This window comes from Zeus faber (genome assembly GCF_960531495.2).
Source record: "Zeus faber genome assembly, chromosome: 12".
Classification (NCBI taxonomy): domain Eukaryota; kingdom Metazoa; phylum Chordata; class Actinopteri; order Zeiformes; family Zeidae; genus Zeus; species Zeus faber.
The window spans coordinates 27,369,312-27,381,811 of NC_137196.1; the positions used below are offsets into that span (position 1 = coordinate 27,369,312).

General features: G+C 43.2%; 1 protein-coding gene across 1 annotated transcript in view; it reads left to right on the plus strand.

Moving 5' to 3' along the window:
• The window catches only part of brinp2 (bone morphogenetic protein/retinoic acid inducible neural-specific 2), a gene marked incomplete at both ends in the record, with an annotated part of 115,645 nt that overhangs the window by 53,048 nt on the left and 50,097 nt on the right, over positions 1-12,500 (plus strand). The window contains one exon of the mRNA XM_080010588.1: positions 5,193-5,429. Within this exon, the coding sequence (XP_079866714.1) occupies positions 5,193-5,429 (237 nt within the window). The remainder of the gene's footprint in view (positions 1-5,192; positions 5,430-12,500) is intronic.

Consider the following 12,500-nt stretch of genomic DNA (forward strand, 5'->3'; position numbering starts at 1 on the left):
AGGCGTGAAAGGCAGCAGCCGTGAGCTGTCAGAGGCCTTCAAAACGTGCCCCGCCCAACGTGACGATGCAGGGTTGTTTTGTCTTTCGTAAATGAAAGAGATTGTTCCACGAAGTCCAAAAGGATGCCGGATTTATTAACCAGTGAATTAAATTATCTGCATCATTCATCAGTAGGTGATTGCTGATGTCAACTCAAAAAGATTCTCCACCCAAATACAAAAGCAGTCAAAGTCAATGGGAGAAGTAAACAAATTACACAGATATAGTCGTGTGTCATATTATATATATATTTATACATACATATGTAAATACATACATAGATACATACATACTTACATACATATATATATATATATATATACAAATATATACAGTATAATATATATAACATATTTTATACATATATTATATGTTTTTTATAGATATAATACAGTATATATATAATATACTGTTATGTACAGTGTATATAATATACATATATAATATATATTAAATGCAGTGTATACAGTATATGAGTGTCATAAAAGCTTTCATCAAAGCATTTTAGCAGATATGAGCAGCTTGCATCTCATTTCTATGACGGAACAATCTTTCACTAGTTTAGGTTATTTCAGGTCATCTCTTTCTAGTATTTGGCTTCAACTCAGTACAAAGTCATTACAAAAAGACAAACTTATCAACCTTTACCCGTTTTTCCCATACAGTTCAAACATGATACATACAGTTCAAACATTTGGAAAATCTTTAAGACACTCTCTGGTTTTGAGGAGAGCAGGAATTAGCCAAACACGATTACGCTCATTAAATCTATTTGCATGGACAAAAAAAACAGGAATAATTTGCATGGAGTAAGCCAATTAACAGGTTTAAAAGCGCTAATTACCTTTGGCTTTGGAACGGCTGCTTTGCATTTTGGCGGCACTGCAGATGTTATCACGGTGGCTGCTCACTTTGGCCACACACTTGTTAAATCAGGATGAAAACAGGACGGTCCCGCGCCCTGAACTTTCCTCTTCATCCTTCTTTTTAAATGACACGGACGCAGGGTCTGTGACGTCACAAGGACCAGTCGAAGAGACTGGGTTGACGCTCGCCGCCGCCATCTTGGCAGGAAACAGAGCCAGGGGTTTCTGAATTCGGGTCTCAGTGTGTTGACGTGTGGAAGGAGTTTATAATCCTCCGATGGAGGAAGAGAGGCGCCCACCGTGCTCAAACGCGAACAAGAGACCTGTACATTAAGGGAGCCACGCCCCAAAATGTACACGGCTTTAGGCCTCAATATCCTCTTTAGGGAACAATAGTTTTCTTAATCATGACACATATTAAAAGGAGTAAAGAGACAACAAGAACATTTATACGTTTTTTGGATATATAAATATTTATAATATATATTATATATATATGTATATATTATTTATTATTATATATTACATATTATATATGTATTACATATACATATATATAAAATATATTGTTATATATTATGGATTATATATATGATATATATTATAGCTATAATTCTATATATTAAATGATAATTATTATATTATATCATATATATTATATTTTAAAATTATATATATATATATCATATATATTATATATTATTATATATCATATTTATTTATTCATTTATATCAATTATATATGATATATATGTATATATTTATATATATGTATGTATATGTATGTATATTCTATTATATAATATTATATATATATATATATATAAATTAATACCTCTGGGGGAAATGAGTTGCTCTTAGTATCTGACGTATCTAGGAGGGGTGGTTCTGCCTCGTAGCTGCATCCGAGGAGCAGTCAGGGGATTAATTGTCTTGCGCATGATCTCAGGAGGAGCCGGGGATTGAACCAGCAACCAGTTGGTCTCTCTTTTCCTGGCACGGAGTTTCTCACTTTGCCCATTGACTTCCACCCAGTCCGAACAAGCGGCCCCTAATGGTCGTCGGCCAAACTGCTGCGTGAAGCACTTCCGGAAACGCCTCCGACGCCCGGGCCGTCACACCATCATGCCCCCCCCCCTCCCCCCGGGCGGAGCATGCGACATCTGGGATGATGCCAGACGTCAAATTGGGGTTAATCGCCGCGCCCAGCGACGTCACGGAACATGTTGAGACATGTGGTTTAATTACTTCTGAGGAGGTGGAGGTGGTGATGACAGTGGCGGCTGCGGCGGTGGCAGTGGTGGTGGTGGTGGTGGTGGTGGTGCGCGCTGCGGGGAAGGCAGACCTTTTCTCCAAATGCTAATTTGCTGTTTGAGATGACAGTGCCGGGGGGGGAAACTGGGCGTGCGGGATGCTCCCTCCACTCCACAGCCACGGATAATTATAAACAGCAATTGCGTCCGTCTTCATTATGTCCCCTGGAACCCTCCCCTCCCCCCCCCCCCTCCGCCCCTCCCTGCCTCCATCTTTTATCGTTTCTTTTCCCGGGGATGTGACATTTTCCGTCGTCAGCCTCTTCCCGTCCGCTGGCCGCATCGACAGTGGGCACCGACACCCACGCAGCCGTCTCAATAGGGCGGAGGGATACGTAAATAGGCCGGAGCCCGTACGCGGCGCGCCCAGGTTTGGCCCCCGCTCGGCGACGGATCTCATCCCCGATTAGAGAGGAAAGTGTCAGAGTCAGGGCAGAGTGAGGCCAGGACCGAGAAGTGGCGGGAACTTTCCTTTGGAGGTTGAAGTTTTGTGTCCCGCCATAGAGCGAGTGTGTGTGTGTGTGTGTGTGTGTGTGTGTGTGTGTGTGTGTGTGTGTGTGTGTGTGTGTGTGTGTGTGTGTGTGTGTGCCAATAAGGGGCAGGTCAGAGGGCACGCCGCTAGACTTCAACACAGACGATGACGCGAACAAAGCAAACACAATCTGAATTCCAAAGCATTTTTTAGGAGAAAACACAGAACGGCCATGGAGAACAATTAGTGCTGCTATTTGAAATATCACGGAGGGATGAGGGGATGGAGGGATGGAGAGATGGAGGGATGGAGAGATGGAGAGATGGAGGGATGGAGGGATGGAGGGATGGAGGGATGGAGGGATGGAGGGATGGAAGGGACAGAGAGACAGATGGAAAAAGGGACAGGGAGGATAGACGGTAGACAAAAAAAAACAGGGTAGTTGATTCTGATGAAAAATCGATTATTTAGCCGTCTCCCAAATTAAAGTCAGTCCTGCCAGATAAGCTTCTGGCACGCACGCGCACACACACACACACACACACACACACACACACACACACACACACACACACACACACACACACGCGCACACACACACACGCGCACACGCACACACGCGCACACACACACACACACACACACACACACACACACACATGCACGAACACAGAGACCCAAGAGCTCTTGCCAAAGCATAGAAGGGGAAAAATGTGACTAATTACATCTCTTTCCAAGCCATTGAAAGAGTAAACAGCAAAGAGGAAGACATGCATATTCATGGAGGCACCGTGGGACTGAGACACCTTGAAAAGCATCCAGGAGGAGACAGCAAATGAAAAAATATATTATCATAGTTATCATTTTAGGGCAGATAGACGGATGCCTGTAAATTATTTTTATTTTAAAATATATATCCTTGTTTTTATGGTTTGCCTGTACATTTTTATTATTTGTATTATTTGTATTTTTTGTATTACAGGAATTACTAATAATTCAAAATTACTAATTAGGAAGCTTTTGTCACATTATTCTCTTCATTCTCTATTTTTTAAATCAGACAAACAGGTTCGTCAGACAGAGTAACTAAATTTGACGGATAATTACGACTGAATGGTACAACTGGAGGAAGCCCATTTCTCGTCAGACAGGCAGGGGGACCCGCGGGGGAGGAGCAAGGTCATTCACATTTCAAGAGACAAACTTCATTTCGAGACAAAGTTCCCTGAAAGACGGAAACGCAGTGACTTGAGTTTTGCTTTTGTGTCAACATCACACCTGCTCTGCAAAGAAGTTGATAAATAACAATACATGTAGGAAAAAAACCCAAAAAAGAATGAAAACATTACGAAAAAAAAAAAGCTGAGGCTTTGAAAAGAAAGTGATAAAATAAAATTTGAAATATTTTTTCCAAAAATCACCTGTGCTGTCGTTGCCTGTCTTCGCCCCCTGTCAGCATTTCCATCAGGGTTGCCAGGTGTGTTTGACCACGTAATTAGTCTGTAAATCCTGGCTTTTATGACATTTATGTCTTAACTTCTCTGGCTGTATGGAGTCCTACGTTGCCTTCACTTCGACCTCGGAATGAGGGTGATTCACTGTCCTACAAATAAACCGATTTACAAGAGCCAAGTTTTATCGTAATTAACAATTACTTTTTTAACAACGCAATCGAAACATTTAAATGCTCGACATAATGCATAACCTGCTGCTACTGACGTTAAAGATACATATATATTGATACATGTTAATATTCATACATGTAAACATGCAGACATGTAAACACTGTATGCATACATGTTAATATGCATACATGTAAAGACTGTATGCACACATGTTCATATGCATACATGTAAATATTGTAGGCATACATGTGAATATGCATACATGTAAATATGCATACATGTAAATACTGTATGCATACATGTGAATATGCATACGTGTAAATACTGTATGCATTCATGTGCATATGCATACATGCAAACATTATGCATACATGTAAATATGTATACATGTAAATATGGATACATGTAAATACTGTATGCATACATGTAAAGACTGTATGCATACATGTAAATATGCATACATGTCAATATGCAGACCTGTAAATACCGTATGTACACATGTAAATAGTTGACAGAGGCTTACTCACTCACTATATTTACTACAGTTTACTTACTGCATGTCTGTTTTACATATCTTCCCTTGTTGTTTCATCATAGTTTTGTTCTGAATTTATAGATTTGTTGTTGTTTTTTTTCATGTTCTTTCACGTTATCTTTATAAAATGGTTGTCATCCGTCCACCCATCCACCAGGAACAGAACCATCTTAATAATAAAGATCTCCATCCTATAAGCTCCTGAAAACAAAATTAATGACCTCTCCACCTTTTCCGCCTGCATCGAACCGTTTTGCGACGGCGCCGTTTATCCCGAGACAAACAAAGCGCTTGAAGTCCTCCTCCTCTTCATCCTGGTTGCCATATTCTCCCCCCCCCAGGCCTCCAGGATGTGCTGCCGGAGTTCCTGCGCGGGCGTTTCGTGGAGGCGGCGCTCAGCTACGTGGCGTGCAACTCAGAGGGCGAGCTGCTCTGCCGCAACAACGACTGCTGGTGCCGCTGCTCCGCCCGCTTCCCGCAGTGCAACTGTCCCTCGGCGGACATCGCGGTCATGGGGGAGAACCTGAGGAAGAGCCGGGAGGCCTGGGACGGCCTCCACCAGGAGTTCATGGAGTCAGGTAGGAGCTGTTTGGAGGAGGGGTTTCAGACGATCGAGCCGTTTTTAAATCTCTTAGAGAAGAAGGACAAGGGTCCACGACGGGTGTTGGGCGGGGTTTTTTCAAGGCAGCTTTTTAGCAATGTCAGAGACCTTGTTCCAATTCCACTTTCAAACGAATCGAATTGAACTGGCCCTTGTGTTGCAAGATCAAAACGGCGAGGCCTAACAATGAATCTGATTCCCCGGTCCCGGCAGAATAGCGCCACACGACAAGTTTCACCCGGGCGGCGCGCGGTGAGCGAGCGATGAACAGTGAACGAGCTGAGGAAGAGTCGTGAGTTGTGGACGGAATTCCCACGGGAATCATTTAATTCCGTCGAAGTTGTTTATTTTGGTGGAATAAAATCAGTCACATTTAATATCAACTGTGCCAGAAGCCTTGGGCTTTTGGCTTTTGCCTGGCACTTTAATTTAGTTCAGTAATTAGAACGATTAGCTATTCGGGAGCTGCCTCACTCGGCCACCATTTTGCCGCAGTCATTTAAAAGATTTGCACGCTACGAGAGAATGGCTCCCGTCAGGAGTGTTGCGTGGCTGTCGCCAGCATCTCACAACAATAACAAACAGGCGGACAACAAATCTGATTTGCACAGCGGATCGGTCGGGGCCCGGCTTGACGACGACCGCCGCTGGTGCCGTGAGCCAACGGGGTGCCGGCGGGAATTGTGCCACTGTCGGCGGCGGAAGAAGAACAAGAAGAAGAAGAAGAGGAAGAGGAGGGAGGAAGATGTGCAGAACTGAAGGTGTCGGAGGCAGACGATCCGCTGCGCCAACCCTCTAACGGGAGCAGCATGGTGAAGAAGAAGAAGAAGAAGATTCGTGTTTCTGACGTTGTTATGTCTTCTGCAGGGTGGCTGGGTTACTTATCGTAGAGAAAAAAAAACAAAAAACGGACAGGGCTCTTTGTTGTTGGAAAGGAAATGGCTTCAAACATGGAATTCCCTGCGTTTGTCCGCTTCCTAACGCAACTCATACGGCAGAAGCTCTCAGACGGTGATTTTCAAGGAAAAGTAGATAATGACGACGCTTAAAGCTCAAAGTCGTCCTGGCTTCGTTTTTCACCTTCTCTTCCCCCACGTTTTCATTTTCTGACGGATTGATTTTGTTTTGCTTTGTTTCGGTCGTGGATATTTGTCGTTCCTTTTTCTTTCTTTTTTTTTTTTTTTGTCGAGGTTCAGCCCGAGCCACAGTTTAGTGACCACAACCAGCGGCGCTGCTGAACCAAGCTCACCGCGCCTTCCTTTCACTTCTTTCATGTGTGTGGCGGACCCCGCCGCCAGCAACGGAAACAGCGTATGGAGGAGTCTGTGCATAATGCAAAAAACATCCAACAGCTGTTTCTTACAAAGTTTCAGCTCAATAAATATGCGATGAATATAAAATCAGGATTTTTTTTCTTTTTTTTTTTTTTTTAACCAAAGAAATCTCCGGATTACCACTTTAATGTGTTTGATGTGGGACCATAAAAGTGCTAAAAGTCAGGGTGTGGGGAGAGAGCACCCGAACTGTCATTCCACTCGTCTGTGTTGGCTTTGTGATAGAAGTGGGAAATAACGATGTGGGGAAAGCGAAAATAATGACGTGCGCGTTTGACTACGAGGGCAGGAGACGCTCGCGGGCAGATTCCACCAAAAAAGCCTTCACGCGATTCATTACGCCGAGGTTCTGGTCGATAAACTTTTACTTTGACACATGGGGTTGTGAGCGAGGAAGGTCGAAAACATTTCGCCCAAGAAATGGCCAAGTGACATTGGCGTCGTTAGAAGAAGAGATGGAAAAGGAGGGGAGATAATAGTCATACAATTCCAAAATAACAAGCTTTAACGTTCGGTTGGGGAAGCAATTTATCTGATGGCTTTTCAAAATAACAGCGTTTCTAAACGCTTGAAGCTCATTTACCGGATCTCAGAAAGTTTTCTCATCTTTGGTTGTGCCACGTGACACCGCATTCACTCTGGTTATTCATGTGGAAATTACTTTTTACTGCAACCCCCCCCCCTTTTTTTTTTAAGTTAATGCATGTATATGTGTTTAGTACACTTCTCTCAAGGCTGTGACTAAGTTCATATTGAGCTTTTGTAAATAAATGCTGAGTGTCCAATTTTCAAGATTTTAGAGCAACGTTTTACATTTTTGGAAGGGTTAAAACTTAAAAGCAAACTCTAGCTTTGTCCGACTCATGAAGTGAACATATATTTCTTCTTCCAATTGAAGGAGGTTTTAATCTCAAACTTCCTTTGGACAATTGATCAGAATCGGAATATGTGTTTGTTCGGCCAAGTACATCTTACTTACGAAAAAGCTTAACCTTAACATATTCAAATATACATAAACTAAATGAAGAAAATGAGCAAATATACAAAGAAAATAGACAAATACAAGAAATATAGGCAAATATACAAGAGATATAGGCAAATAAACAAAGAAAATAAGCAAATTAACAAAGAAAATAGGGAAATATATAAAGAAAATAGACAAATATACAAGAAATATAGGCAAATGTACCAAGAATCTGAAAAAAAAAATTGTCAAATATATCTAGAAAATTGTCAAATTTACAAGAAAAATAGGCAAATATACAAGAAAAACGTGCAAATATACCAAAAGTTCTGAAACTATACAAGAAAAATAAGCAAATATACAAAAAATAGGAAACTATTCAAGAATACACAGAATATACAAAAAGCAATTCCATCTTTCTAAAATATACATATAGAATGTTGTAGATGGGTTCTGTCAGGGAATGTTGACAAATGTCCCCAAACTGTGTTTGTGTTGTTTTGAGCAGCGCTGTGTCTAATCTGGTCCCACCGGGGATACGGGATGAGCGTCGGGGCTCCTTGCCAATGTTTTGGCAAAGGAGTTTGATCTCAGTCAGTGACATTCAAACCCAACCCACTTGTGAATACGTTCAACTGGCTTTTGATTTCCTGTGAGACCCTCGAATTTAACTGAGTTGTGAAGCCTGAAGGTGTCGGAGGATGACCCCGCCCCTTTCAAGTGAAACATGGAAGAGATTTGGGTTGAAATGATCGGATGCGTTTTGTCTGTTTGTCAAGCGGCTTTCCCATATTACTTTCCATTCCATGGTTTTCCGATTCCGGTTGACCACGCTCAATTCATCTTCTGTGGTTTAAATATTAAGTCCCGCCCCCATCGACCAACCGACATCTTGACAAATCACATCTTATTGGTTGGTTGCAAAAACAAACCGTCTATTACTACAAGAGTGTCTTTCCGAAAAGTTCCACCTTCTTCAACCAGACGTTATGAAATACGTTGCATAGGCACTTGCTAAAAACACGTTGGCATTTGGGAAAAAGGATTTACACTGAACCCCGAAAACCGATCTGACTTTCGGAACCGCACCCCCCGGTGGGCGTCATGGAGCGACCGGACGCAACTGGAGTTTTACTTCTGGGAAAATGGAAACGCAGGGAGTGGTTTGATCATTTGCCATTTTCAACTAATGAATTAACTTCCTTTCTACACAATTCATGAACATAAAAAGATATGTCTTGATGGTGGATGTAATACCGTCAATGTTTTGATAAGAAAAACAGAGAATGAAAATAATGATGAAATTAAATAGAATTAAAAAGTGCAATAAAAATATTATTTAAATTAAATTGTGAAATATAGCCAAATTATTTACATTATTTTATATATTTAATAATTATGTAATCTGATATATAATTAATACAATTATATAATAAATTATATATACTGTGTAGTAATTATATTATTTAAGAACTTTCCAGTTCCTCAGCAACAGCGGCTTCCAGTCGAATTCTGAACCAAAATGTGTCTCGAGGAGTTTCCACGGATACGAAACAAAGTTGTAGCTTTTCACCTGCGGTTTCCAAATCTACAAATTATTTTTAGTCCCTTTTTAGTGTGAGGACACCGGATTCAGTGTAACACCAGCTTTAGTGAAGGCGAGCTCTAAAATTGACCAAAAGAAACAGCAGCGAGCGAGACTCCGAGCGAGAGAGGGGTTGGTTTTCAAAAGCACATTATCATATTTTTTACGCTCTTTTCAAATTACAAAAATAACCAAAATATTTACACATGCACACGTAAATAAAGCAGCCACAACGACATCATGAACACCCACGAACAGAAAAAAAGATTAAATCAAAATATGCAACAAACAAACAAAGCATTCCAAACACAAACACACACTACGCACACCAGGGCGCGGCCCTCAGGGTCTCCACCGAGCGGCTCTCCTCCTCCCTCAGAGCACGGAGCTCCACCATAACACCACACTCTGGTGAAGGCCTGTGGATCCCGAGCACCTTAACTCCGCCGTCCAACATTCCTGTCAACAGAGACTGTCCCTCCACGCTCGACCAGGGCCGGGACACATGACTTAAAAATCCGCTTTTTTTATTTTTATTTTTTCGCTTCCAATTTCTCTTCTGTCATTTAACTAAAAACAAACCAACAAATAATAAAAGAAAACTTCCCCAAAATACAAGTCTTTCCAGCAAAAGAACAGGGAAAAACTTTTCAGGTTCCTCTCTGTGCACAGAAAGGACCGTTGCTGGACAGACTTGGGGTTAAAACAGAAATAAAGGAATTAACATACGGGGGTGTGGGTCCGTCTCCCCCCGAATTAAGACTTGGACCCCCCCCCTAAAATATTGTCATGTTTATGATTACAGGTAAGAAGGATATATAAATGTTTTGACCCCCCCGGGGGGAATGTTGTAATAGGACTTCAGACACCTCCTAAAGTGGACCGTACCATTTTGCTGAGCATCGTGCTCGGACCAAAGCCATCCTTTTTCCAAACAAAGCACGGCGACACTTTCTTTTCTCAGTCACCATCACTGACTCCCACCCCACCCCACCCCACCCCAAGCCCTACGTCTGCCGTCGGGTTCGCCATTCATTTATCTATCAATTTATTTAAAACCTTTACACGCAGCTTGTAAAACGCCTTGCCCTTTAATTCACTAGAAACAAAACAGTTAAAATCAATATATATTTACTAATTATATAATCGGATATATATAATTAATACAATTATATAATACATTATATTTATATTGTAATTATATTATTTGCAGGGGATGGTAGCTCAGGCGGTAGAGCTGGTTGTCCAGTAATCTAAAGGTTGCTGGTTGGATCCCAGGCTCCTCCTGCTAGCATGCTGTAGTGTCCTTGAGCGAGACACTTAACCCCTAATTGCTCCTGATGGCTGCGTCCGTCTGTGTTTGAATAATTGTAAGTCGCTTTGGATAAAAGCGTCTGCTAAATGTAATCCTGTCTGCTAAATGTAATCCTATTTATGTACTTGCCAGTGCAGCCTTTTGAAACCGGAGCCACCATTACAGAAGGGAAGGGGTCTTGAAAACCGAACCATGACCATCAGTCATTAAAAGAACACATCCGTTCCCAGGCAGCCGAGCCCTCCGGTGATGCAGCCTGTGTTGGACAAGCCGTGCAGGTCTTTTTTTCGTCCAAGATGTGCAGCGTCATCCAGGTCCGGCCCGGCCAGCCCCGCCGCGCGCCCCCGGATGGTGACCTTCGACCTGTGCAGGAAATTCAGAGGTGTGGGTCGTATCCTGCAGGCTGCGGCCAAACGGCCTCCGAGCACCGCGGGCTCCTTCGGCAGCCAGTATGGAGATGGAGGGGTCACCCCCACTCGCTCCTTCTTAAAAAAGTTCCACACAGCAAAAAGGCAGCGGTCAAGCCCTGGCAGGCTGCCAAGAGTACAAACATTAAAATCCATTATACACAGAGTTGTGCTTGGACCCAGGTCACCGCACCTTTTTTATTATATTTATTTTTAATTTTTTTAATTGTGCTGGCCAGAGGTCTCCATACCAGATCCTTTGTTCCAAAGGGTAGTCTCCATATTTGCTGCAGTCTGAAGGCAGCGCCCCCTGCTGGTCAGGTGCACAAGTCCTTGGCCTCCTTCCGCTTTAGGGAGATACAGAATAGTCTGTGGAAGCCGGTGGAGCTCGTCCCGAAATAAATCAACAAACGGCCTGCGCCTCAGCTGGCAGGTTACGTGGATGGTCAACACACCTTAGGCCAACATTCTGCCTCTGTAGGATAGCTGTGGCAAAATCCATCATGATCATGATGCTCAACCCGATCGACAGCCTTTTCCTGATCTGTGGAAACTAGACCAATCCCAATCTCAGCCTCAAGCCACCACTTTGCCCAGCCTGGTAGCCGAAAACTTTCAGTAACAGTTCGTAGTCAGTGCCGCGTGAAGACACCGGTATCCAGTTCTTAATGCACTGCAGGTGACCTTTCTTTGGTAACAATGTGACCACCGCCCTCCAGCAACTCATCGGCCACATCCCTCCGGCCTTGATGTCCCTGGGCACAGGGAGCACATCACTTCCTGACGCACCGCACCGTCAGTGACCAGAACAACTTAACCAACTTAAGTCGAACTTAACAAAGGAAACTTAGCAGGGAGACAGTCTATACCAGGAGCCTTGCCGTACTCCAGGCCCTGCAGTGCAGCATACGGTGTAGCTCCTCTGCAGGCAAAATGGCATCTTGAGCTGCAGCAGGCCGGACCTTAGGAAGACCATCTCAAAATGACTGGGCTACCGTTCTATTTTCTTGGTGCTCACTTTTTATATACTTTTATAAGCCTTGCATGGAAACCAGCTGCGTGCCTGCGTAGTTCTGCAGGCTGCGGAACAGTGGCCCCGGCATCTGTACACGGTGAATGGATGATCTTCCTCCGTCCATTCTCATTCTCGAGGCTAAAGAAGAAGCGAGGAGGGGCATCCATGTGCGTGATGCTAACAAAGCGATTTCTGACCAGCTTGCTGCCTCAGCGCTCAGCAGGCGAGCCGAAGCCGACCTATATTTTAATGCTGTGAGTGCCTGACGGCCTCGATCTTCTGCGGGATCCGCCAAACACTGCAGATCCCCAAACTCCATCTCCATCTCGTTGATCTGGCTCCGTCGCCGGAAACATCGAGAGCGTGTTGTTGGCAAAACTGCTTAATCTGAGTTTTACCATACATCTCGCCAAAATCAGCTGATGTGT